Source organism: Nothoprocta perdicaria, unplaced genomic scaffold (assembly GCF_003342845.1).
Source record: "Nothoprocta perdicaria isolate Ctin4 unplaced genomic scaffold, notPer1 scaffold_33, whole genome shotgun sequence".
Classification (NCBI taxonomy): Eukaryota; Metazoa; Chordata; class Aves; order Tinamiformes; family Tinamidae; genus Nothoprocta; species Nothoprocta perdicaria.
The window spans coordinates 4,499,889-4,527,503 of record NW_020455566.1 but is presented as its reverse complement, the minus strand read 5'-3'; the positions used below and the strand labels follow the sequence as shown (position 1 = coordinate 4,527,503).

The 27,615-nt window shown below is 53.8% G+C and overlaps 2 protein-coding genes across 2 annotated transcripts in view; one reads left to right on the top strand and one right to left on the bottom strand.

Annotated features, from left to right (window-relative positions):
• Nucleotides 1-2,064: 2,064 nt before the first annotated feature.
• On the top strand, nt 2,065-3,369 carry TMEM200B (transmembrane protein 200B). The gene is made up of 2 exons (XM_026043518.1): nt 2,065-3,072; nt 3,106-3,369. Exons 1-2 carry the CDS (start codon nt 2,065-2,067, stop codon nt 3,367-3,369), a joined length of 1,272 nt encoding a protein of 423 aa, XP_025899303.1.
• A 5,751-nt stretch (nt 3,370-9,120) lies between these two features.
• EPB41 (erythrocyte membrane protein band 4.1) overlaps nt 9,121-27,615 on the bottom strand; it is a 37,499-nt gene continuing 19,004 nt past the window's right edge. The window contains exons 17-23 of the mRNA XM_026043304.1: nt 27,379-27,441; nt 25,068-25,247; nt 13,411-13,539; nt 12,629-12,730; nt 12,039-12,119; nt 10,911-11,018; nt 9,121-10,510 (exon numbers count right to left, since the gene is read on the bottom strand). Of these exons, the coding sequence (XP_025899089.1) occupies nt 10,920-11,018; nt 12,039-12,119; nt 12,629-12,730; nt 13,411-13,539; nt 25,068-25,247; nt 27,379-27,441 (654 nt within the window). The 3' untranslated portion in view covers nt 9,121-10,510; nt 10,911-10,919. The remainder of the gene's footprint in view (nt 10,511-10,910; nt 11,019-12,038; nt 12,120-12,628; nt 12,731-13,410; nt 13,540-25,067; nt 25,248-27,378; nt 27,442-27,615) is intronic.

Here is a 27,615-nt window from a genome sequence, read left to right as displayed (position 1 = left end):
TTTTTTTTTTTTTTTTTTTTTTTTTTTTTGTTCTTTTTTTCCAGTGCTTATATAACCCTGGGGAGTCTATTAATAAAAATAATGGTTTTGAACTCTGGGAACAACCGTCTGCAGCGATGAGCAATTAAACACTCAAGCTCTGCACGCCCGCGGCTCCCAGGCTGGGGCAGAGGAGGCGAGAGGCGCCGGGCAGCAGCGGGCAGAGGGCCGGGGGGGCGGCAGCGGGTTTGGACACCGGGTCGGGGGCCCAGGGGAGGCTCAAGGGGACTCCCCGGTTGCTCAGAGGGTTTCTGGAGGGGTATCCCCGAGGCTGGCGATGCTGGAGGCTCAGCCAGTCCTGGAGAGGGGGAGAAGTTAGTTGTCCTCTTCCCATCTCTGCTCATCCTCCACATCCCTTCCCACCGCCAGGGAAAAGAGGATCCCACTGCCCAGAGGAGGAAAATGAGGTTGTTTCATGCTGAGCAAGGACCGCGTGTGCCAGCGCATAGGCTAGGTCAGGAGGCCAAGGGAATGGGTGGCATCCGTGCATGGCACCCGCAGCACCCACAGCATCCTCGGCCCAGTCCCTCCTTCCCTTCTGCCGCCGCGGCTCTTGATAATCCCCCCTTCCCGAAGCAGCGCGCTCGACCTCACGGGAACACGGCACACGTTGCTGCGGCGCGTGGCGAGAGCGGGCGCGAGGCGGGCGAGCAGCGGGCCGGCCCCGCGGCGCCGGGCACACGAGCCGGGCCGTGGCCGCGCTGCCGGAGGCGAAGGCTTCGCGGAGCAGCTGGCGGCCGTGCCGGCTCCGCGGGGGGAGCCAGGGGCTTAGGGGACGCGAGAGGAGATAAGCGCGGAATTAGGTTTAAAGAGGCACCGGCGAGGCTTGTGGCCAAAAATAGGACCTGTTGGTCACGTGTGTTCATCACCGCTTCGGGGAAGGGGCCCTGTGGGCATCCCGGAGGGGTTTCTATCTTCACCCTCCCGTAACAGGAATCAAAGAGTCTTTGTAAAATACCCGGGGCCTCGGGATTCTTATTTTTCACTGCCTTAGTTGCCAGCACAGCATTTAAAGGGTTTAATATAACGTTCAGGTGGAATCTGAGATGGTAATGCAGGAAAGCTGGAACACCTCTAAATAAGGGTATTTGGCGGGGAAATAAACTCAGCCTTTAGGGAGTGTTAGCTTGCCCCTTTGTTTCCCTTAGAAGCAAAATATTTTGCAAAACAAAGCAAATCTCAGATTTTAACTCAAGAGCGACTGTCACATTAGAGTGCTTCTAGAGTGGGGCTTATCCTAGCCCTGCCCTTGGAGTGCCAGGTTCTCACCTTGGTCCAAAGAAACCTGTAAAACTGCACCCAGCAGCTTGCTGGGTTTATTTTTATTTTTATTTTGAGGAGGGGCACTGTTTCTTTATTGATTTTATTGATCTCAGTTGAATTGCCACGACTTGAGAGCCTAGTGCCAGGAACATGCTGTCACCCTGAAACTCATATCTTTAATTCCTTCCTGGGAATGCTAATAACACCTTAAGATGATTAAGCCTGGGAAAAAAAAAATCCTCAGTGCCTCATTTTCCTCCTGTTCGCTGTCTCTTGGCTCTTCGTTCATCTCAGGGAGCGGAATCAGATGGGTCGCTGCTCCTGTCTTTGCTGGCCTGGTGTGCCATTTGCTTTCTAATCACATCCATTTTTCAATGGCTTTTAATCATTGAAGCACAGGGGTTTAGCAGTACAATGACCTCTTTTGGACTGGGTCCATGCTGCAGTTCTTATGTCCGACCACGTCCCCATCCATCACTCCATGCGGGACTTGGGGTCGGTCCAGGCGGGCAGGTCGCCAGCACCGTTGTCCCATTGTGCATGACAATCGCCGATCCTTGCATGGTCAGAGCCTGGCCAGCCCTTCTGCACGTGTCCAAGGCCTCAGCGCCCCATTTTAGACCCTTTGCTTTGCTCCCCTGATGCCCACATTGTGCTGGGATGTGGATCTCCAGACCTGCTAGTGATGCCCCTTCTTCTCCTTTCTCTCCTTCCATTCTCCCCGCGCCCCAAGCTACAGGAAGAGCCGGTGAAGCGGAGACGATGACTGCCGAGAGCGCCAAAGCCAATGGCCCCATGAGGAGCCAGGAGGCCGCGGAGAACAAGGCGCTGGCTGCAGCTGCCCCATCACGGCGTCGCAGGCGCCGCCGGAGGCGCAAGTCCCCCCCAGAAGTGACCGTGAAAGGGCAGCTCCGCATGCGCTCGCCCTCAGGTGTCTTCGTCATGGTGGGCATCTCTGTCGTCTTGGTGGGCATGACGATTGCCGTGGTGGGCTACTGGCCTCATCGGGCTGGGGCCAGCTCAGGGAATGCCAGCAGCCCTGGCGACGTGAGGAAGGAGGTGGCTCACGCTCGCCATTTCCCGCACAGCGAGAAGCTCAAGCTCATTGGTCCCGTCATCATGGGCATTGGCCTCTTCATCTTCATCTGCGCCAACACCATGCTGTACGAGAACAGAGACATGGAGACGCGCCTGCTCATGCAGAAGGGCCTCTACGGCATGGCTGCGGGCCTCCCCACGGAGCCCAGTGCCGAGGACAAGTACTGCGAGACGAGGGTGAGCCAGCCGGTGCCTGTGGACAGCGTGGAGGGCTGCTACGAGGTGGACCTCGCCTCCAGGGTCTTCCACCCGTGCCCCAGCAGCAAATGGTCTGAGTGCTACGGAGCCAAGCGGCTCCAGACCACAGCCCAGCTCCTCCACCACAATGGCGCGTCGCCTTCTGCCTCCCTCCTCAGCGTCCACTCGGGCAACTTGCCTGATGGCAACCTCAACCTTTCCTTCAGCCCTGGGGCGGAATCGCTCCTTTCCTCTGCTGTCAACACGCTGGCACTGCCTGTGATCAAGCTCAACAACTGCCTGCTGGACACGGTGGCCGTGGCCCCGGGGGCCGGCGCGGCCGCGGAGGAGAGCCCTGCCAAGCCCATCGCTGAGGTGCGGAGGCCATCTTGGGCCCTCCTGTCCCACAGCAGCGGCACGTCGCCAGGAGGGCAGGAGCACCAGGACAACCATGTTGTCATCAACATGGAGGCCGTCTGCCCTGTCACCCCCGCTGTGGAGACAGCCCTGCCCTCAGGAGATTCTGAGAAGGAGCTCAGCTCAGACCCACAGCTCCACAACCCAGGACACTCCAAGTCCCTGGACCTGGGCCGGCCTGCGGTGCTGCTGGTGGCTCCCATCAAAGACCGCAAAAATCGGAGCTGGCCTCGGCTCGATCACCTCAGCCTGGTGGCTTATGCCAAGCTGGGGAGCACGGGCGAGTCGTCGGACCTGCTGCTGGAGCAGCGGGGCAGGCAGGAGGCCCGGCCGGGCTCGTGGGAGGTGGGCAAGGAGAGAGGCTCACAGGTGTGACGCTGACACCGGCTCCCTCCCACCTGCCTGCCTCCCCGCATCCCTTGGGGCATGGGGCTGTGGTGGCTCTTCGTTCAAGTGGACATTGCAGTGCTGAAGAGAGGTCCCCACCAGCAAGACTCCACACGAGGCAGGGACATCCCTGTCACCCCATAGGCTGCCCATTCCTTGACCAGGTCCTTGGTACATGCCCTCGGCCCTGCCTTACTAGCCCTGCTCCCATTGTCTTTCATGGAGGAAACCTCACTTGAACTTGAACCTGAGCTGAGATGGGGACCAGGGTGAGGAAAGCCCTGGTGGCCATGGTGGCATTTTACTTCAGCGGGGCCGAGGAGGGTGGTGGGGAGTCTTGGGATGGGCCCCCTCACCCAGCCCACTGGTAAATTTGCTTGCCCAGAGCACTTTGTCCAGGCACTTTGGCCTGAAGGGGCTATTAAATGTTATCTCAGTGCCATGAGGTACAACTTGACTTGTAGTCCTGCCTTAAGGCTGCCCAGAGTGGGGAGTTGTGCCAAGAGCAGGTGGTTTCCATGCATGTTACCAGCAGAAATTCACTTCTCTGGAGGTCACTTCGCTGCCAGTGGGACCCCAGGAATAGGGGCAAGGTTGAGAGGGGTGAGGCCTCCGTTTGCCATGATCAGACACATTGCCCAAGCCTTGTCTAACACAAGGATGCCAGCACAATGTCCCTGCTTGTGTTGGCTTGCTGAAGTGTCTCCCAGCTCTGAATTTAGCCTGGAAGCACAGGGAAATGTGTGTGTTAAAGATGGATGGGGAGAGGTGATTTTTTTTTCTTTTCCTGGAGAAAAGCAATGATTTGATTGTGACCAATTTCCAACCCTTGAAAAAAAAAAAATCTCTCCTATCTCAGAAGTGTCTATATTGGTCTCAGATCCAGGCACAAACTTGTCGTGCCCCTAGTTTGCAAAGTCACTGTGCCCAGTAAAGTCCCTCTTGAGAAGGCAAGAAGGTCAATGTGGGTGACATTTCCAGAAATACCTTTTGGGGGAGCATGGTTTGGAGTTTGAGTTTGCCATGGGTCAAGTGACACCATCTTCTAGTGCCTGTTCCCCAGGGAGAGACAGAGATTGGTCCTGCCTGCCATGGCAGGACACATCACTTGGTCTTTAAGCATCATAGATTAAGGAGAGCCCCAACTACAGCTGCTGACATTTGGGCACAGCTAGTTTTACTCTGTTCATTGGCCATTGCCTTGGGAGTCAGAACCAAATTCCTGGGTTTTGTAGTTCTCCAAGGCCTAGCTGCCTCCATCTCCGTTCAGGTTGGGAAGATACCTAGAGGTCTCAGCTGTTTCTGGAGAGAGCTGCAGCTGCTTGTGGAGCTTAGTCAGTGTGTAAGAGCACTACCTTAGCGGTCTCTGCACACCTGGAAGAGCAGCTGAGGGCCGGGGGGCACAAGGCTTGTTCTTGCTGTGGAGATGCAGGTGGGCACATAGCCTTGCTGCTCAACAACTGGCTGGGGAGCTCCGGGGAGCCTGTCACCTGGGGGCCATCAGAGTTGAGGGGACTTGAGTTTCCTTCCTGCTCTTCCCCACAACATCTTAGGGCTTAGGAAGGTGCTACTGTCCCCACGAGTCACCACAGGGCAGCTCAGAGCAGGTTATGTCTCTTGGTATCCTCCTCTGGGAGGTGGGTTGGTCCCTGGGATGCACAGGCTGGGTGTTGTGTGCAGGTGCATCATGGACTGAGAACCTGGCTTGTGGCTGTGCAGTGTGCATCAGAGGGACAACTTGTACCTTCTCCAGGTCCTCACTCTTCTGTAGCAGCCATGTCACCAAAATCCCTCTTAGTGAAGAGCATCTCCTTGTCACATCAAGGCCCTCAGGAGCCCTTTGCGGGGACATGACCGGCTTAGGTGCCCCAAGGGACTCCTGAGAGCATCTCCTGGCTTCAGGCTTGGCTTGTGCCTTGACGTGCTGCCAAGTGAGAAACTTCTCTCTGAATAAATGGGGCGAGCACTCTTCAGGGCCATGGGCGCAGTGGGGATGTGCTACTTCCCATGTCCCTGAGCGTGCCCAGAAATGCTTAAGTGCCAAGAACGATAGTGCAGGGGGAATGTTTAAGTGATTGAACTTGTACGATTAGCTTCGGGCTGAGCAGAGGCGCTGGCTCCTTGCGGGCCAGTGCGTCACCTCCACAGGGCACCCTCAATGCGAGCGCTTTGCCGAGGCCTGGGGCTCTGGCCAGGAAGCCCCAGGGCCCCTGGAGCTGCTGCTGGGATGGCACGTGCCAGGGGACGGAGCCCGAGCCGTGCCGCTCACCCGGCTCCTCAGCCCCCCTTCATCACTGCCCTTGGCTCCCGCCATGGGAAGCGTCAGGTTCAAAAGCCCACGGGAAACAAAAGTGCTCTGCACTGTTTTTAGAAGAATCAGTGTTTTCCACAACATGATTTCTTCAAGTTTGACCACTTGGCATGATTCTTTTTTTTTTTCTCCTTTTTTTTTTTTTCCATTGCATTTCTATCACGAGCTGCTGCGCTGTTTCCCAGGGCTGATGCAAGGGGCGTCTTCAACAGGACCAGAGTCTTTTGCAGGGACAAAGTCCTGCCACATCCAGCAGCTCATCCCGGGGCCAAACCTGCCTCCTCCATGCCAATTCCTATGCAAATCCCACCTTTTTCCCAGTATAAAAGGCCAAACCTTGGAGAGCAGCACTTTTCTCCCTCATCCTGCTCAGGAAGCAGCCAAGGCCCAGGGCAATTTGCACTTGCTTGCAGCAAGGTCACAGCTTGAGATCAGCCCCGCGGCAGAACGGGGATTTTCTTGGCCATTGGTCCATGCCAGAGGATGGAAAACATCCCTCTCTGCCGACATCCAGCATGAGAGCTCCCAGGGTCCGCACTGGCCCCCAAAAAGGGAGTCAGAGGGAGAAAAAAGCTTTATTTTAGGGGACACATTGGAAAGCAGCAAGGGGCAGCAGCGAGGGGCGCGAAGCTCCCCAGGCGCCCGGGCAAAGCTCCGGCAAAGCTCCCTGCTGGGAATCTCCTTGCACGGGTGCTGTGCCGGGATGGCCGGAGGGGCCGCTCGAGGGGCTGGGATCCAGCGCTGGGATCCATGTCCCGGCGTGCGAGCCAGGGCGTCCCCGCGCCCCAGAGCAGCCCGTCCGTGCCCCCGGGGACGGGACGCTTGGCCCACGTTGCCGCCTCTCATTAAATGTTGTCAGCGCTGTAAATTCACCTTGTTCTCCAACGGAGCTGCCAGCCCTGGCGGGGCTGACACGAGGCCTGGCAGCGGCGGCGCGTTGCATTCGGCACCTGGGAAAAACGCATCGAGCGGAGCCTTTTCCCAGCACTGTGGCTTGGGAGGTGGAAAAGGAAAGGGGGCCTCGGCCTCCGGCTTGGAGGGGCAGTTTGTCCCATTGGGGCCAATTCCCCCGAGTGCTGGAACAGGGTGTTGGAGCTGGACGGGTGGGCTATCTGCTTCCCACCCAAATCTACGGGTGGCAGCGGGAGGCAGGGCAGCTGGGGCACCCCCGGGCACGGCCGCGGGTCCCACGTCCCCATCCCTCTGCGTCCTTCCAGCAGCCCCGGGACTGACGTGCCTTGAACAGGGCCACTAAAGAAATCCAGAGCTTCCCCTTGCTGCTTCGGGGCAGCTCCTCCCCAGCAGATCGGTGGCCAGTGCAGAGTGAGAGGCTTTGGAGCCGGGACGATGGGTTTTATTTGAAAATTTATTGGAAAAATGCAATACAGGAAGCAATACAGAACACTTACGTCTGTCTAACTGCTACAGCAACTTTCCCTTTGCTTTGCTATGGAAGTCCAAAAGACCAGCTCCCGCCGCTTGCTACTCGCTCTATAAGGATTTGCCAATTCTTCTCTCTTGAAAAGTTCCTATTTTGATAAGGAGTGGAAAGGACTAGCCTAGACAGTTCACAATTGCCTTAAAAAATTTTTACAAAGCTCCTTTGTATTCTCACCTAAAAAAGTTTTGTTTTTTTTTTTTTAAATACAAGTTGGATCTCTAAGGTCGGGGCCACTATCGCCTCTTAAGGGCATTGCACAATTAGGAAATGGGCAAACCACAGTTTATGAAAACCAGAACCCAGCCCGTCCCTCGCCAATGCAGCGGTGATGCCCGGCGCTTCCTGGACCACGAGCTCCTTGCCTCCCTCTCTATAAAAACATTCATTCATATATAAATAGCTTCCATATAATGTCTATTATACAATCGAGACAGTCTCTAGGTGAATTTGTGGACTGGGAAGAGCTGGGAACATTCATATAAATAGGGCTTTTAGAGTCGCTTTGCCTCCAGGAATCGGGAACGCGCCGAGAGGTGGGTTTGGGCAGGAGGAAGGGCACGGGGCGGCCCCACCGCGGCGCTGCGCGAGGATGCAAGAAGCTACTTAGGGGTTTTGGAGGCTGGTGCTGCAGGAAGCTCCTCCATCTTCTTCCCCGGCTGCCGCTGCGGGTTTTTCCAGCTCCGTATGCACCGCCCGGCTGCTGGAGAGGCTCCAGAGGGCTGGAATCCTCCCCCACGCCGTGTGGGCAGACACGGGGAAAGCTACGGGATGGGGGGAATCGCCCAGGGGAGCGACTGCACTCCGAGTTGCTTGAAATAAAAGCAAGAAATTAAGCAAGACATGGAGATGGTCATCCAAAATCCAGCCAAAAAAAAAAAAAAATAGAATTAGAATTATTTATTCTGTGATCCCTTAAGAAGGAACCGCCTCTCGAGCCAACACCTTTCCAAGCCCTAGGACATCTATGTTGAGGGGGATGTTTGGCTCTTTCCAACCCCCTCGGTCCCCGGGACACCTGATGGCACTGGGAGGAGTGCGCTACCGGAGCAATGCGCTCCCCTCTGTCTTGGGGCCACCAAGCGCCTTTAAGTGCTATGGAGAAACTGAATTCATCACATTAGGGTAATTACTTGCTAAAGGTAAAAAGAATATCCTGGGAAACAACTACCCTGCGTGCCCGTTTTCAGACGAATTAGCTGCTACAGGGCAGGAACACAAGGAAGAACCAAGCGGCCAAAGATCCCTCCCAGCGCAGGACGTCACCGGGCAGGTGCTCAGCGCGCCGCTCGCTTAAGGCAAGAGGCACCCGGGGAGGCGGCGGAGGGCGAGCGGAAGGGAAGGGGCTCGGGGGAGATGAGCGGGACCCGGGAGCTCTGCTCTGGTGGCGAGCAGCGGCCGGGGTCCCCGCGGCGCCCGCGGGAGCCGGGCGCGGAAAGCAAAACTGGGCGTCTCCAACCGGCGCCCAGAGCTTCACTCAAACCACGCTCGAATCGGAGAGGCTGCGCAAGGTTAAGTCAAAGACTGTTTCTGGCTAAAAAGCCAGTGCCTGCGGCTGGAGCTGAGCCCGGTGGCCTCGGAAACACGCTGCTCAAACCTGAAAAATCGCAGGGAACTTCTACTGCCGTCTGCTTCGCGCCCTCGAGGGCAAGGCCCCGTGCCCGGGCTCCCTGCGTGCCACACCACGTACAAACCACAACCTCAAAGTCCTGTTTAAGAGTTCGCAGGTGTCTGGGCAGACTCGCAACACAGCTTTAATTTTTTTTTTTTTTTAAAGGAATCCCAAAGAAACAAAAATAAAGCGCAACCTGCTGGAAGGAGAAACCTGGACACAAGCTGAACTCCAGAAGCAGCAGCAAGGAAGAGGCGGAGGAGAACCCAGGTCATGATGCAATGGGGAGAATGGGGGAGTTTTAGGGTCCTCTCCAGCCAGCTGCAGGCTCCTCTTAAAAGATGCTTGAGGAGTGACTGCAAGGGGAGGCCATAAACGTGCAGATGCTCCAGTCGTTGCAATTGCACAAGCAAGCGGTGCATCAGGTGCTGGTTAAAAAGTCATTTGTAGGCGGTCTGGAAGCTAAGCCTGAAGCTGCAGCTGCTCCAGCCCTGGTCTGTCATCCCAGCGGGGCGGCCACCAGGCCAAAACAGGAGCCCCCAAAGCAGCGTTGGAAGAGGCAGGTCTGCATTTGGCAAGAAGCCGACGGTACCGCAGCGAGCACAACTCGCCACCAACCAAGGTGTCGCGTCCGGCCTCCCCCAAAGCAGCCTCCACGTCGCAGAGGGATCGTCTAGAGGGGTTTTAAAGTAAACGAGAGTAGGTTACAACACCTTTGTCCTGATATGTGGGTAATGTGTTTGGCTTTAAATAGCACTGAGAGGAGACGGGGGGAAAAAAGTGACTTAAAAAACTTATTTAAAACTCAAGAACACAAACAAGTGGAAAAACTATGACACTGAAAAAAAAATAGTCGGTTACTGTGAATGCGGCATATGCCTACCTTAATAGCATCCAGAGTCAACACATCTTCAACACACACTTCTAAGGGCGTTTTAATTTAATGGCATCTAAGAAACACGAACAGGGAGGGAGCAGGGGGCAGAGCTACGCGGGAGAAGGCGCGGGGCCCTAGCGCAGCTCTCTTAAAGCTCTACAATTCACAGTATCAGATACTCAAGCAACTTCCAGTAGTCCTTAAACCTAAGTCGACTATTAGGATGGGGGGGATATGCTTAGGCCACCCAACTCTACTATGATCAAACAGCGCCGGGCTGAAACCCTGAGGAAATTCAGCCTACGGGTAGCGCTTCCGGAGTCGCCAAGGTCCTAAAATAAGCAAAGGGCAAAAAAACGCTGCACAAACTCAATCTGACTCTTGAAAACGTCTCTTGCGGCAGAAGGACCCGGCGGCAGCTTCTGCTGCGTGAAGTCTGCGCTGCGCGCGTGCCCGCGGGGGGTTAACGCCGCTGCGCCCGACCGGGCGGCGGGGGAAAAGACTTGGGAAAGGAGAAAAAACCCGGCCCCCTTGGGCCCTGTGAGACGGGGCGGGCCCTGGCTGAGGAGGCTACTGCGGCAGAGGGAATGCAAAATTGAAAACCTGTAAAAAATGTTCAGTACAGTTAGAAATATGGCATACTGTTTGTCACTATATATATATATATATATATATATAAAAAACAACAACAAAAAAACTATATCCAAGAGGATCCATTGGAGTCTGGAAAATCCCAAGTAAAATGTCAAAGCGCAACTCCCACTACGTGATATGAGTGCTCAGCGGCTGAGTGTACGTCCGGCGAAGCTGAGGTCTTGGTGCTCCAGGTAGTTTCTCTGTAGGTTTGCTGGGTTTCTTCCCCCGCCGTGCTCTGTCTGGAAGGAACATGTCCTGGAAAGAGAGGAACAGGCCACACTATAAGCACCGACTTTCAATGAAAAAGAGGAAACTGCTTCCCTTATCCTCAAAATCATGTGAGAAATGGGAGGGAAGATGAGCTATCGGTTCTGGCACACGGGAACCGAGGCTCAGAGTTGCAGCCGGGCATCTGTCCCAACTCAAACCCTCCTCTGTTCCCTCAAGGGCCACTTTCCAGCCTAAGGCCAAGTGTTGCAAGTCCTCAAACCGTTAGACCAAGTGTGCCACTGAATTAGAGGTGGAAGCCCCTTGAATTAGCAGAGGGTCGAACCCATAACCCGCAGAGCGGTCTTTCCTTCTGGCCACTCTCTGTGACACGACCCGCTCGAGGGGGCGCGGGGCTCGCGGGCCCCCCCGTCCGCTCCCCACTTACGCAGCCCCGCTACTCCTCGGCGATCTCCGTCTCCTGGTGCACGACCACCTTGGTCACCGACATGTCCGGGTGCTGCTCCTTCGCTGCTTTTATGGCCTGCGCCAGGACCTGGAAGAGAGCCCGTTTGAGAGCTGGGCCTGAGGGAGGCTCCTCAGGGCACCACGAGCCTCCTTTTGCCCCAGGGGAGAGGAAAGGCCAAGGGAAAGGTCTCCAGCTGGAAGGAAGCCCAGGTTCCTGCTTAAGGAGCCAGGCTGCGAGCGCTTGCTCGCTGTAAAAACTGTAAGATGGATGAGAGCAATTAGGCTTATGCAGGAAACCCTGCTCACTGCTCCAGCAAGTGTGGCAAGCACATTTCAAGTGTCTTCTCAGACATTTTCCGTCAGAATTAGTAAGGCGGTTCTTCTCTCACAAATAAACCCCAGGTTCATGATAGCTGCGACTAAAATGAAACTCCAAGTAGGATTCTCCAGTGACACAACCGTCCCTTCCAACACACAAGCTTAGAGGCCAGAGAAGCTGACTCGTCAGAAAGGTTTTCACATAAAAACTGTGGGACTTGCTGCAGGTCCCTCCTTTCTACCCTGCTGGTAAATACTGTCTGTGCTGAGGGGTAGGAAATGATTTCTGGCATGATAGTGCAGCAACGTTGCTTCAAAGTTAACTGCAGGTCATCCAGCTGTCAAGAAATACTTTTATATGTTTTCTTTTCACATTTTTCAAAAATTGGATTTGTCCAAACCAATTCTGGAATCGGGACTTTGTTGCTAATACTAGTGTCAGGGGAGAATTAAACTATGCTGGCCCAGCTATATAGCTGCACACTGTGAAAAGGGAATTTATTACTGAAATGCATTAGGCACATGCAGATCAAAAAGTCAGAAAATTAGTAATATGTAACCAACGCAACTGCCCCATCCCTGGGAAGCCCTGCCACTTCTTTTGGACATAAATCTAAACTGAGGCTGACTCCCATCTGCAGATGAATATTAGCAGGGAGCAGAATCACATTTTCCATAACGCACGAGGTTTTACTTCCAGCCCAACAGAACTTGCCCAGGTTGTTTCCCGGGTACATCTTTGCCAAGGCAGGTTGCTGCCCGGTTTGTTGGCACTGACCCAAACCCTCACCTGGTCGTGGTCGACATCCGCATCTCCTGTGATGACGATCCGCTTTTCAATCCGCGTCTCCGAAATGCCACCTTTTACAGTCTGGTGCAAAGGGGAAAAGTGATGTTGGTCTTAATTCACCATGGGCAAATCCGGGCCCCTCAGGCTTTATTTCCACTACAAATTACATTATTTTGAAGGTTATGGGATTTCAGCTTTCTTCTATTGCTCAGCTTGGCCTTCAACCTCCCCCAGCCTATTCCATATGCACGGGGAAGTCATCTTGAGAGCAAACCCATAACCACGTTTGCTAATTACCACACTTTGATGGGCAATAATTACAGAATTAAAGACTATATTATAATCCTGAACTAAATTACACTTCTGCTTCATGTGCAGCTTTGACTTTCTCTTTCAAATTAAAACAACTATTTTGAACAGGCTAGACCAAGATGAGCCTGCGTGATGGCGATTTCCAAGGGAGACCTTGGAATTTCCTTCAGCAGAGCCAAGAAAGGTTAGGAAGCAAAGGGGAAATGGCCATCCCAGGGATTGCAGCAGGCGCGTCGCAGAGCACCGGCGCAAGCCCTGTGGGTCGGCAGGGTGCCCACCTTGGTGATCTGCGTGGTGGTGGTGCTGCTCGTGGTTTCGGAGGTGATGGTCTGAGCAGTCAGCAGGATGCCGGGATCCAGGTCTCCGTTGCCGCCATCCGTCTACGGGAGAGACAAAACGTGGCCCTCAATCTCCGCATGCCGTGTGGACAGGAGCAGGAAAATGGGATCAGTGCCGTATTTTTCTCCATGTTACAGTTTGGAAGCTTTTGGGCATGATTTGGGGATCCACCTGCTGAAGATGGATGCTCCTCGAGGCACCCCAAGAGAGCTGGATGCTTCCAAAGAGCTTGCAGCTGGCTCGAATGAAACCCTGCTTTCCCAGCCCTGTTTTATGCAAATTCTCCAATATGTAAATAAAACCTGATTCTAGATCAAAGATTAATTTTAACCTCAGCCATGAAGCCTTACCTGCATATGCCAGCTTTGCTCCACTATAACACTTTAATTTATAGTTGCAAACCAGGTTAACACTGCATGGTCTAATCCATATCCCAAAGCCACCAGTGGCTGCATGTAAATCCTGTTTGCACACACACCTTGCAAAAGTAATTGTGCTTTGGGGATATTAAAAGCACTGCTATCCTAAAAATATCAGCTGCACCTGCAAATCCCGTCCCCAGCATTTGTTCACGTTTGTGCTGTGACTTGAAAGGCTCGAAAAAAGCAGACAGGAGCAGCTGGCACCGCTGTCTCCTCCTGAAGATTTAGAAACCAGGATGCACTTGTGTTTGGCTGAGCTTACTTAAGCCCCTGGAAAAGGAATCGTTAACACACCTTACCTGTGCGGCTTCGTAGGTGATGGTCTTYGTCTCCGTGTGAACGATGGGGACTTCCTTCGTGGGGATTTCGCTTTTCACAGCGTTGGACACGTCCGAGATGGTGACTGTCTGCGTCTTCACTAGCGGTGGCTGCGAAACGGGTTGAAAAAGAAAAACATCTCAGCAAGCCCCCAATTAGCCCTGGTCGCCAACAACTGCGTTGCTGGCAAATGATCTGACACTGATCTGATAAAAGCACCCAGGGAGGCCGGGGCAGCCGGCGCGCTCTGCGTTTAAGCCTCGGGGCGACACGCGTCGCCGAGGTCAAAGATCCAGCACGGGGATTAAGGAAAGGGAGGAAATCCTCCAGATCTTCCCAAACCCCGCGGCCTGAAGTCAGACCAACAACAGCGTCCAGGGCTTAGATGCGGTGCCAGAACACCCTGAAGAAGCTGTCCCTGCTCACCGTTAACCCTCTCATCACGAGAAGCTCAYTGAGAGCTGCCAGTAGAAGATGACCTGCATTTACTGGTACGGCAGGATTACCAGGATCTGGATAAGTAGAGTTAACTGCAGCCGGGAGAGGCTTTTTCCCAACTACAAGTGGAGCCCCTCCATCCACGTGTGAAAACCCTCATAAAATCCTCAGCCTTCAACTTTTATTAAATCAATGTCAGACAAAACGGAAACATCTTGGAGGAGAATCATGGAGGGGAAGAAAAAAAACAATCAGCGGTTCCACCACCTGGGAAATCATCCAGAGCAAGCCGGAATTAGGTCAGACCCGCAAAGTTCTCCCAGATTGCTCCATTTCGGCTCACCTTCCCCCAAAACCTGCCACCRAGCAGGGGATTAGCAGGGCAAGCGGACAGCGCCGTGCCCGTAGGCAGTTAAAATCCAGGGAAAGGGAAGCAGGCGAGGCGAAGGGCAAGGCGAAGGGCAGCCTCCCCGCGCGGGGGGCAGGAGGGGCGGCGCTGAGCGCTCCGCTCCGCTCCGCTCGCGGCACCGGCGCCGCGGCCGCTCCGCAGCCAAGCCGGGGTGGCGGGAGCGCGCGGGCCGGCTCACTACCTGGAAGCAGCGAATGAGCGCGGGCAGCCCGGGAGGAGGCTGGGAGCCGGGAGCCTGCACGGGCTCCGTGCCCGCCTGCGGCACCGCCGGGGACTCCGGCTCCGCTGGCCTTTCCGCAGCGGTGTCACCCGCCGGCTCCCGGCTCGGCTCCTCCGCACGCCCGGGGAGGCTGGAAGCAGCCGCCTCCTCCTCCTCCTCCTCCTCCTCGCCGCAGACGGGGGATGCACCAAAGTGACGGCTCGGAGCAGGCTCGGGGGCAGGTGACAGCTGGGTGTCACTAAGAGCTACCACCCGCCTTGCGCCCGCCCCTTCAAAGGCAGGGGCCGCACCGCTCCTCTCGGGCACCTCCTCTCTGGAGAGAAAGTCACTCATACTCTAAAAAGAAACGAATACACAAAAAAAAAAAGGCCAGAGAGAGAGAAAGAGAAGAGTTAGGAAGAGCAGGAGGTCATGGAGCATCAAGACAAAACAACACTGGTCCCGCAGGACATGTCACAGCGCCAGGAATCGGAGCCAGGGCGGGGGATTTGAACGCTTCGGAGCTGGGAAACCTCTGTGCTGGGCAGCGTCTCCCGTGGTTTAGCGAGCGCAGCCTCCACTCCAGATCAGTAATCCCTGTGCTGAAGGTCTGAGGAGTTAAYAATATGATGACTCTCCCTACTTTAACCAAAACCTGCCATTTTTGCCMAGTTTGGAAGCTCAGCAGGCATTTCAGTGCAGCGAGCGGGCACATGTGGGATGCAGCGTGCAACAAAACCCGATGCCAAAACCATGCACGAGAGCCGCGTCTGGACCGCTGCCCATGTTCTGCTCGGTGCTTTCCATTTGCACATGGAGATGAAGGGAGGGAGCCCCGAATTCCTGCGCACGACGGTGCCGGGAGCCCACGTCCCAGCAGCCGGGGACGCCACTCCAAGACCTTTGCTTCCTGCAGCAGCCTCTGGGAAGATCCCAAAGCCAGGTCTGCATAAAGTTGCAGAGGCGACACTGAAGTTATTGTGAGAATAAGCACGGGGTTCGTATCCAAATCCACTGCTGCGACTCCCAAGAGGCTCCTGAATTAAAAGCAGCTGCCAARCATGGTGCAGTCGGGGCATGTGAAAGAACCTGCACTTTCCTCTTGCCAAAGAAGAGACCCCAGCTACGTTGGGGACCTCAGGGACGCCACCAGACCGAAACTCTCCCAGACTTCTTGTCCAGGTYGTGTCCAATTCCTGGCTTCGAGATGCCACGGTCAGATTACCCACAAAATTCTTCATCTGAAATTCCCTGGATATTGCTTCAGGAAAAGGCATGCAACCTGAGCAAAGGGGCWGCAATTTGCCCCGGGATCAGGTTGGATCGCAGACATATGGAGACCTTATTCCGATTGCAGACCACTTCCATGTGTGCTCCTGCAAAAAACGTGTGGATCTAATGCAAGAGACTCTACGTCAGCGTTGCACAAAAYGGAGTACGTACTGAGGCTATCAGCRTCCAGTGCCCGCGGCTTAATCTCRGTTTTAAGCCCGGATTGGTACRCTGGCGATACACCGAGCTCTCCTTAATTATATATGTCAAAGCTTGCAAATTAATCATGGGATTTGGGGAAGAAGCGGGGTATCTTCTGCACTTTAATGGAAAGTGCTTTGGAAGCGGGATCTCCTTACGTGCCAGCTGTGGCATTGCCCTGCCCAAGAGGGAGAATGAAATACACAGATAAAACAAAGCAGATTAAGCTGCTACACAAACAGAGATCTATTGAGCAGACAAACATTTGTGTACGGTAAAAAATAACTTCCCAGCTGCCTCTCGTATACAAAAAATAAATAAAAATAAAGCACTTGGAAGCATCTTGCATGCTGAAAGCATAAAGGAACAGGGAAGCTGGGGGAAAGTCTAGGCTGTACATGTGCTGGCTTTCAGCGGTGTGGCAACACACATGCAAACTATAAAGACAGAATGAAATCCTGATAAGATCAACTGAGCACTTTTTGTCCTGCCGCCCTATTCCACCTTTAAGGAATCAGACTGATTACGAGCTATTGCTTTCTCTCTATAATTATCTATTTATGTACCTATTTTTTTATACTACAGCAGTGCTTCTTCCTGTATTTCAAAACCTACTCTGCAACTAGGTTAGAAGAGATGGTCTTTTTTACGCAAGGAAAAAAAAAAGAATTTGGATGCTCTGATCTTATCAAGATTTTGTTTTGAATTTGCCAGTGCCCAAGCGATCCTCCCGTGGGGCCTCAGGTGCTGCAGAGTCCCGAGCGGAGCAAGCTGGGGGGCCTGCACTGCAAAGGCCAAGCTCGGCCTCCGCTCGGGGTGTGCAAGGCCAAGCTCGGCCTCCGCTTGGGAGGTGCGAGGTCAAGCCTGGCCTCCACTCGTGGGGTGCGAGGCCAAGCCCGGCCTCCGCTCGGGGTGTGAGGCCAAGCTGGTCTCCACTCGCGGGGCGCGAGGCCAAGCCCAGCCTCCACTCGCGGGGTGTGAGGCCAAGCCCAGCCTCCGCTCGCGGGGTGTGAGGCCAAGCTGGCCTCTGCTCGCAGGGTGTGAGGCCAAGCCCGGCCTCCGCTCGCGCGGTGGGCCAGAGCAGCGTGCGGATGCAGCAGAATCACAGAGCAGTGCCACAAATTTAAAGCGGGGGATAAATTAATAACAGGGTTGTGCACCTGATGCTAGATAGCGACAGGACTTTTCCTTTCTTGAAGTGTTTCTGTCCAAAAGCAGGTTTGCCGGCAGTGCTGGCAGGCTGCTGCCTCTCCCCCCACCAATTTGCCCTCATCCCAAGCGGGTCCCCAACCCCGCACGGGACTTAAGGACCTCYACAATTAACTGGATCAGCTGCCTCTGGCGGGCTAGTGCCTCCAAGCACCGCTTGCTCGGCGGAGCAGGGGCGCAGAGGCGCTGCCTCCTGTTATTAGGTTATCCCCGATGCACAAAGCCACCCGGCTCGGGGTGAGCGCCTGCGGAGGCACGAGGGATCATGCTGGACCACACTCACCAGCAAGAGCTCCCCGGATCACCCGACGAGCGCTCCCGTCTCACGGCTCTCCAAGCCCTCGAGTGAAAAGTAGCACAAAGCAGAAAACAGACACCCGCAGACGTGCCCATAGCTGCTGCCCCTTATAAAGCTTCCTTGCCTTAAAGAGAGAAGTTAAAAAGCCAAGAACTTGCCAGGTCCCTTCAGGTGCAGAGCATGAAGCTGAGCATTTCTCACTCCGGATTCCTCCCATGGGAAGAGCTGCTCCAGGGCCTCGGCACGCGGAGCAGGAGCGCTGCCGGGGCGAGCGGCTTGCAAGGGCTGCAGCATTCCGCTCGCTGCCTTTGGGAGGGGATCCCGGGCTCCCCCGGGACAGCCGCAGCCACAGCGGCTTCGCCCAACACCAGACAACAGCCAAGAGGCCAAAGGAAGAGCGAAAAGCAAAAAATCTCCTGGAAAGCTGGGATAAAACCAGCGGAGTTAATGTGTGGAGCGTTGGCAAGGTCTCCTTGCACGGCCTCYGCTGTTAAACTCGTACCGTTACTGCAGGTGTGGGACTGTCCCAGAGCAGGAGGGAGCTCACGCTGGGACACGTCACCTGCAGCGCTCCTGCTCTCCGGGGACACCGAAGTGTTAAGAGGGTTTTTAGTAGGTGTTAAGAAGCAGCAGCAGCAGAGGAATCTGATTTGCAGTAACATTTATTAATGATAAATGTACATATTTACAAAGAAAAATCTGAGAAAAAAATACAAAACCAAAAAAGTGTTCCAAAAGAGAGCGTTTTAGGTAAAAGAGAAAGTATTTTTTAGTCCAGTGAGACTGTGTACCACTGCCAGAAGAGCACAAACACAGCAGGGCACAAACCCAGGCCGCTAAAGAAGCCTTCACCCAAAGCCTGCTAGTTCTTCCTCCAGCCTTAGAAACCAAGAAAAAGGCAAACCGGACACAAAATGCTACTGCCTGATTCTCCTACGCCAGTGGCACCACAAAGACAAAAAGAGGTTCTACACGAAGCAGTAACAACCTCTGAGCTCCTTGGAAAGTGTCCTTAGGCTTTAGCGTCCTTAACTAACCGCTCTGCTAGAGAGCCCTCGGTTCCCCTTAGCTCACTGGCCAAAGGAGTGATGCCAATGCAGACAACTCCAGCTGTCTACCCTGATTTACCTGTTCCCATTATTAAAACCCATGGTTTTGTTAATGCTAGCACGTATTTCTTGAATGTCACCAACAACCCTCATGGAGAGAACCCAACACTCAATGCAACTTGGAGGCTAGCTTGACTTTCAAGGAATCACTGTGTTTGCAGCTTCAAAATACTCAGGGCTACCTTTTCTGAGAGCACCAAAGCCCACAAAGCTATTCTGCTGTTATGGGGGAATTGGAAAAGCGGATGTCGGCAGGAGAAGATTCGGAATAGGAAGTGCAGAGCCAGACACCAAGTTGCCCGGACCTGGYGGGACCCTGTAGAAGACCCTTCTACTGGGTCCACACGCGAGCCTCACTGCAGCAGAGCTTAGTTTGTAGACCACAGAAGTCCAATTACCATCGAGACTGTGGCAGTCTTCAGGAAGCTGAGTGACAGACACATTCGTGTCCCTGAAATACCATTTCCTGCAGCGCTGAACAGTCAGGATTTCTCATGGAAAGCCATAAACTCATGAAACTCAAAATCAAGAGTATAAGCTCACGGATGGAGTTATAGCTGCAGACATCTCCAGCTTCCCTTCGGATGGGATAATGTGGTTCTCCAACGCCCGCTGTCAGTGCAGCAGGCTGGAATTATCCTGGGCATGGATAAGGTATATTGTCCTTACGTCAGGTAGGAGCTAGTGGAGGTGCCAGGGCAGGAGCCCACACGGTTGGTCTGCACTTTGCAGCATGTTTGTTCCTGAGGAAGAAGTAGGGAGCAAAGCAGACTCATTAGGTTATAGAAACCCTGAGATCTCTGCCCTTAAACCAAGCCACAGCGGATGAACCCCAGCTCTGCACGCGYGCGACGCCAGCAACTCTGGCAACTTGCTTCCATTCTGCACCTGGAGTCAGCATCAAGCAAAAGCAATGAAACCGGGAAGCAACCAGCCCGGCAAAATACACGAATGGACCACAGAATGAGACCCTATTCCGACTGCCACGGGGCAAGAAAGAGGGACCGCATTGCTGCAGGCTCCACCACGGCTTTCACCCAGCGGTTGAGACACCTCTGCAGATCCTTCCCTTCCCCACGAGCCAGAACCTTTCCCTGTGCAGATCAGAATGGATCCCATCCATCTGCATGGACACAGATAAACTCATTGAAGAAATATAAAGTGTTTGTTCCCTTTCTTTACACCCTTCGTGCAGGTGGATATGCACATCCCCAACATGTTCCTGAGCATTCTCAGAATGTAAAGTTTGTTGGCTGACAATAACCAGCCTTATTCAAGATTTAAATAAATKAAGAAATAAATTAAGAAATTAAGAAAAGAAAAAAGAGAGACYGTTCTAATTCGTAAGTCAAAGAGTGGAATTGCAGGGTGCATCTCTCATCTCTCTGCAATGAGATATCCTGAGCACGACGTTCCAAACTTTGCTCTGGGTGAAGACTTTAAGCTTCAGGTCCTTTAGGTATGTGGGAGACAGAGCTGCAGGGATCACGGCTTTGCAGAAGTCACTCTTGTGGAAGCAAATACTTGTGACCCGTTTGGAAGTTCTCACACGATAACCCGCGCAGGGCGCCGCGGGGCAGCATCGCGGCACGACCGGAGCAGTGGCTTTTCAAGGGAGCAGGGCTGCGTGCCGGAGGAAAAGCTCTCCCAGGAACACGGGCAGGAAGCGCACGGACAGCCCGAGGGAACGGTCCCGTTTGTACCACACCTGCTCTAAGAGCTGAYGGCGGCAATCGACGTGTCCCAAGCTCCTGCGGCGCCCGGCACCGCCGCCTCCTTCCCGGCTCTCCCCATCCCACTTACTCAGGACAAAACCTTGCTAAATTTCAGGCTGAGCCCTCTTGAGCCGCTCGTGGATTCATGTTCCCAGTGGCTCTCCTCGTGCTGCTGGCTCACGGGTGGCACTGCCAATGTCCCTTCTGGGGACATCAATGTAGCTGGACCCTGTTGAAGCCCCATAACTCACCAGCTTTTGTGGTCTCCACAGCTGCAGGAGGAAGACTGTGTATTAAAGGCAGTGTATTCCCAAGGGAAGAGTACTTGGCCATGGAAATCAGCACTCACACCAAACCACAGTCCTAAAGGCACAAACCGGTGAACTAAGTGGAGCAAGCGGGCAAATTCAAAAGGTTCCCATGGGATTAAAGCCAAGGATTTCGCTAACAACCTAGATTTCTGAGGCAGCACCTCGAGAGCCTGATCCTGGACACTGGGAGCAAGAGACGCAGCCCAAGTACATCCTGATTTACTGCCGTCCTCCCACCGGACGGCACACGCCAAGCTCAGCACACATCGCTTTTGTCTCACGTCTTTTCCAGTATTCCTGTTTTTTCTAGCTTCCTAAAGTAACACTGTTCACACAGATACGTATCTATAAGCGAATATGAACACGTGCATTTCTACATATCCACATGCTTGAGTCCCTGGAATCAGGGGGGAATTGAGTTCCTTTCTCTTATACGCCAGGGGAGCAGCTGCCCATTACGACGGCACCAGTGGTTGTTCTCCAAGGGAACTGTTTCCATCCCAGTTCTCTGGAGAAAGCAACACAATGCGTATTACCAGCGAAAGAGACGTGCTTCATGTAGCYTAGGCCCAAACTTTTATATACAGAAAAGAAACCCCTTAGACACAAAGCCCCAGGCCCCCTCTGCCTCGCAAACCTTGGCGCTTCCGAGCAGCGCCGGCGTGGGCGCAGAGCGCCSAGAGCACCAGCGGGCGCCCGCGTGGCGCCCAGGGCGAGCGACGTGCGCCCGCTTTGTGGCAGCAGACAGCAGGGTGGGCACGGCGCCCGCAGCACACTCTTCTCTGCCGGGTGCAGCTCCGGGGTAGGGAGGTGGACACGCTGCCCAYGGAGGCGTGCTGAGCAGCAGGTCCTAACGCTGCGGGTTAGACCCGGCCCATCACACAAGCGCAGCGAAGCGCACCAAGCCCACTTGGCTCTGAGGAGAGCATTCATTCGCCTTTACAATAAATACTTGCTTGCAATGGATTTTCTCCTGCAATTGCACATATTTTCTCCTTAAAATGAGTACTAGGGTGTGCGAGGGAAGCTGCTGCTTTGCAAAMGGCCTTGGGAAAAGGAAGAGCTGCCTGTCCCTATCTATAAGTTAGCACTACCAGCAGTATCGATGATGAGTATGTTTTCTTTAAATGCCAATCTTGGCTTCGTAAGGAAGGAGTGGTTATGGATTGGATTTGGTGCATTGCTGTAAAGCCTCGTCTGGCTTTTGGGTCATTCTCAGATGTTCTGCTTGTGGATAGCCGAGCTTTAAAAGCGCGAGGTTTGCAAGTCTTGAGCAATTGCTGTGTGAAGCTGACAGGAGCTTTAGAACCAAACACCTCCCATGGACACAGGTCCATCAGCCCTCTTACAGCTGAAGCCTTTGCAATGGGTCACGCGGTTTGTGCAATCCATTTGCCTTACAGAGCACTGAGGAAACTTCCAAAGGGATCTGATAATGCATCACCACTCCTGCCAGGCCCCGACGGCAGCTACGCAATGGAAAACAGCGGGATCCACGCTCCGGTTCCCGGGAGAACGGACCAGAGTCCAGCACGAGGAGGATGCAGCAGAGGCTACGGCCAAGATTTCGGAGATTTGGTCTTGAGGTTTCCATAGGACCCTGCTCCCGCTCAGAGAAAGAGCAGCCACCAAACAGTCAGTGCTACGATCACAAGGAAGGACATCATAAAGGGAATACGTGGAGACGGAAAAACACTAGAGTACAGCTGACACTTTTTGAGTGATTTCTGCTCTTCAGGAATTGGAATAGAAACCTTTGGCAGAGTTGCTTCATCTGCTGGCCAGGCAAAGGCTGTCTCAGTAGGTAGCTCCTGCTTTTTTAGTTTGTCTTCATCCTGTACTAACAGAGGACGTTCCTGTGTCTGCTTTCGTGGTAGAAGATCAAGAAAGACAGAGAGAGATGAACAAAAATGACAGATGGAAAGTGCCCAAAATGAGACTTGGAGGTGTGCAAAGGGATAGGAGAGTTTTGCTCTCAATTTAGTAGCAAGCTGCTCTCAAGAACCAAAGCTCTGGCAGGTGAAATTGCATCCCTGTCCGAGCTACAAAATATGGTTCTCTTCTCTCTAGAGAGCTCAGGAATTTCTGCATCATGATCACRTGTGTTTTGCAGCTGCCTCCCAAGAAAACTGAGCGTTTAGAACCAATACTGTGTTTTGCAGTTGGAATGGTTGCGAAAACGGTTGATTTTGCCGTATTACAAACAGAAACGGCATCGTACAAAACGCAGCCCGTGCCAACTTCCTATTCTCTCCTGCCCTTAAAAATCAGGGCTTGTTAAGTAACTTTTGATATCTAGGCTGCAGTGCAGATACAAAACTGTTTTGTAAAGTCCCGGTGATAGTATCAAAATTTCAGTTGTTTTCAAAACTTCACTTTAACGAGCAAAAAAAAACATGTGACATCTTAGAAACCCGGCGCGTGGAAGAGGTCTGATGTCAGTGTTAAAAACCTCCTGCAGTCGGCTTCATACGACAGCACATTTGCTTCTGGAGTCTGAAGAAGGTAAAAACCAGAACAAGTGAAAACATCACACAGGATCATGCAAGGGCTTCCGCACTTTCCTTGAAGAAAGAGGAAGACTGTGGGAAATGGTGYAACCCAGGCAGGATTTCTCCATGCCTTCATTTGCCAGGCATGGGCAAAGTCGCCCGGGCCTACGAAAGGAAAAATTTGGCTCTGAGCTCTCTCAGCTGAGCTAATCTCCTCTGATCAGTGCGGTATTTTGGGACTGGTTCTTTGCACACCCCCAAGTGATGAGTATCAGGGAGAAAGTAGCTCGGAGACTGGGCAGCAAAAGAAAAGATAAGATGCAAGAGTAACATGATCATCAAAACAAAAACGGAAAGAAAGACAACATAAAAAGAACAGGGTACAGTTAAACTTTCATAATTGCTTTTCTCTCCGAATACACGGTTACATCTTGCATGCAGCTTTTTCGACCCGGCCATGCACCCAAAATAAGCAAACTGCAAGCTGCAAAAGCTGCAGCAGTGCCACGAGTCCAAAGGTAGGTGTTAGGGCTGGAGGCTGTGCGCTATGAAACTACTCAATGGAGCCAAAAGAAAACCAGCATCCAGCAGCTGCTGTCGGGTTTTTGCTTGGTGCCATGGCAAGAGCAATACCCTGGTCCAGAAGCACGTATCAGAGCAGCAGCGTTACCTCAAGCCCACCAACCTGTCTCTCGGAAGATAGCACAGTGACTTTCTTGACCTGGACACACAAAGCGTGCAAGGGTCAGTTTTCTTGCGACAAAATAGAGAGGAACAGCAGAAACGCAGCCCTGACCCCTCTGTCAYCACCACAGCCTTAAGATACCACCTGTAGACACAGGACTATTTCACATGACGCGTTAGCATCCTTAGGCAGTCTAAACTGATGTGCAGGTGAAGCAAAACCTCCTTCTCTGGATGTGTTTTCCTTCTCACATCGTCAAGATGTAATTTTGGAAGTTCACATCAGAGCGTGTCAAGCTCTGGCTCAGAGCAAGACCGTTTCAAAGGTCCTACCTAGAGCTCTTGGCAGTTTCCAGAAAGGGAAACCGGGAGCTGCGCGCAGTGCCAGCGCGGTGCCGAGCACTGCGGCCTCGGTGGGGACGGCAAAGCAGCCGGTCAGCGCGAGGCRCCGGCCCCGAGGAGCCCACGAGCAGGCACCACGGCACGGCTTCCTCACACCCAACCCACAACGTCGTTCCGGAGCTGGTGCCGGCGGCTCGCAGAGCCCCTGCTCGATTCCACCTGCACATCCGTGCGCCGCAGGCTACGCCGGGCAGGGCTCGCCAGCACCCCGCTGTGTCCTGCTGGGACAATCCCTGCAAAATTTCCACTAACGCTCGGCAACCAAGCGGCGAAGTCCATCCAGGAGCAAACGTGAGCACCAAAAGCCTCTTGTGTCCATTCTGGGAACTCTCCGTCCACAGCAAGATTATTTCCATTTACAAAGTACCACCCTTGCCCTGGTTTGAGGCTTAAAAGCAAGTTTATCTGCAGAGCTGTGGGCAGGAAGGGGAGAAGCTGGGGTTAAGCTGGGAGAGATTTTGCCCCTGTCTTCCATGYAGCCGGAATTTCATTTCTCAGCTGCAAGGAAAATCACAGTCGCTGCTTAATGGACTGATTACCAGGGGCTCCTCASTACTAGTCTCTTTAGGGAATCAGCAGCAATAAGGTGAATGCTTCTGTGAACGGGCTTCCATCAAGCACAAACAAGCCTAAGGTAGCCACAGGAGTCTTTCTGAGAGCCTCACAGAGCACCCAGCTGGGTAGGAACTAGCAGATCCCAATACAAGAGTTAATTCAACGACAGCATCAAAACCCTACAGAGAACAACTTGACCTTATATTCCCCCCTCCCATACTTCTGTGAAACCAACAGTAAAGCACCAGTACTTGTGGAGACCGCTGAATTTGCTCAAAATCACGTCGACTACACCCCGAACCAAAGCCTAAGAGGTGTCAAGGCCGAGTTGCCGTGGTACTCACTCCGTCCGCTCCGCCGGGAATCTGCCCGTTGACGTTGAGGGTGCGGAAGGGCGAGTGGGCGGACAAGCGCTTGTCCCATTCGCTCGGCCGCGGCTCGGGGACGGACTCCATGAAGTTCTTCTTGAGCTCGCTGATGTTGGCGTGGTGCTTCTTTATCTCCTCCTGGGTCTTATCCAGATCCTGGCACCAAAGGAAAGCGGGGTGAAGGGGCGGCTGCCGGTGCCCGCGCGCCCTGCACCCCGGGGCCGCCTGCTCTCGCCCGCTATCCCCAGCTCGGAGCCAGCGGCGGCCGCTTCGGGACGCACCGCCAGCACCTCAGGCTGCGCCAGAGAGGTGACAACCTCCAGGCTCGGCCCTACAGAGGACTGCCTGGTTTATGGCCAAGGCCTCGCCGTTTGGGTGGGATTTGGGGCTTTTAAGGCGAGGGGTTTTGTTTTTTCCTCTCCTCTGCACGCCTGAACATTCAAGGGAAATCCATAAATTACACTAATGCTTAAACACTTTCCCTCGATTTTACTCAGACTCTCTTCATTCCTATTCTGTCATTTTCCCAGGAATTATCTTTGGCCCCACTCTATCTAAACGCACTGGCCTCAAGGCAAGTCAGCCCCATTCAACCAAATCATTTAAAAATAGCCTTTCCTCGCAAGCAAAGCGGAGTTTTGTTTAGATCAAAGCTTTTGCATGAAAGAGGCTGAAGCCAAAACCAGCTTTTCTGGACAGTGCCAAGGAGAAGCCAACATCCCCCACGAGAGGGTGGGGAAGTCAAGTTAGCAAAAGCACCCCAGCCAAACTTCACTCTTTCTGTGTTTTCGGTTGTTACGCAGCTTGTTGATAAGACAGGAGAGCAGGCAGGTTTTCTTTTATTTCTGGAAGCAAAAGGCTCCCCAAAGGACCTCCCAGCACCCGCGATCCCGCAGCTCGGCCAGACCCCGCAGCCTCCAGCGTGCGAGGCCAGAGGCCCAAAGGCCTCCCGAACCATTTTTGCTCTTTTTGGCACAGTTGTGGGGAAAAACAGCCTGGCGGGAGTCCCAGCTGCAAGCACAAGGCAAGTGCCAGCGAGTTAGAAGAAAAAAGCCCAGAAAAGAGCGCTGAGGACGCCCCGGAAAACAGAGGCCACGAGGCCCTGCGACTGCTTCAGCTTCGGAGAAGAGAGGCCGGCCACCATGTCCTCCTGCCACGGCCCCGCCAAGGTCCAGCCTGAAAGTTGGCAGAGGGGCTAAAGCCGCGGGGYGGTTAGGGAAGCAGGAGCGGAGCTCAAAGCGCGACGTCTCTCCCGGGGTCTGGCCCTTCGGGAAAGCCCACGGAGCGCAGGGCACCCAGGGCGGAGCGGGAAACGGCGCCGGAGAGACCAGCGASAGCTCCCGGGAGCTGGGGGCAGCGGCCGCGTGCTCGGGCGCCGGGAGCGCCGGCAGCACCTGCAAGAGAAGCGCCCGCTCGGCRCCCGCTCCGGCACCGCGCCAACGGGAAAACGCCCTTGGGGAGCCGTGGGGGCCGGTGGAGGCRTCGGAGACGGCCTAGGGGAAGGGACGGCGCCGTCTTCCCGGCCGGATTCCTGCTGGCGAGCGGGGATGGGCTTGCTTGAAACCGGCATCAGGCCCAAACCCCCCCCCCCCGGAGCTGCAAGACTTCCAAAGTGACGGTTAGCAGGAGGCCAGGTCGATAGTGCCCTTCCCAGGGCCGCGCCGCTCGCCGCGGGAAGCGCTGCCGGCTGCCGRCGCTGCAGCTTCCCGGGAAACCACAGCACACGGCGACAAGAGGATCGGAAGCCACAGACGTCTTGGGCGCACGGTGTGCAAATATAGGATTGGCACAGTCTGTCCTGAGACGATGCTCGGGGACCAGGGGACCAAGTCCCCCCCCAGCTTGCTCCTCCACTGCCGTCCTCATGCCTCTGTCTGCAGCTTAGCATGGTTTGTATATTTTAGAAGCTACATTTTCCAGTGCTTTGTCAGCAAAACTCCCACATTTCAAACAAAGAACAAGTTTTAAATGGGGTTTGGGTCGCTCTGAGCAGGCAACTTGCTGCCCAGGAGTCTCAGGACAGACCAGGCTGAGCACGCAGCTCTGCCAATCATATATTTTAGATCAGTATGAAAGAATGAAAATCAAAAGAGGCAGAAGGAAGAATACCTGCGGATAGGCATGTTTACTGCCAGCATGCAAAAGCGTATTAAATTAATAAAAAAAAGTCTGTCATGCAAGAGCATGCAAAACCAAAGGCAGCAGCAGAAGAGGAAGAAAAAGTTCAGCAGAGAATGCAGAAGGTCGAGGCAAACGCAACTGAAAAAAGTGTCGAGTTCATACAAACCTCCAACATTAAATTGCTATGCCTGATATAAATGTTTTCACCATCTAGCCTCTTTGATCTTTTCTGTGAAAATGAAAGAAAGGGGGAAACAAAAACAACAAAAAAGGAAAAAAAAGAAAGAAGAGAAGCACAAAAAATTAAAACGTTGTTCTTGCGGGAATTCACAAATTGGCAAATAAAAAAAGTCAACGCAATGTTTAGAGCGCAGCGCTGGGCCAACGTGGGATGGGCCATGGA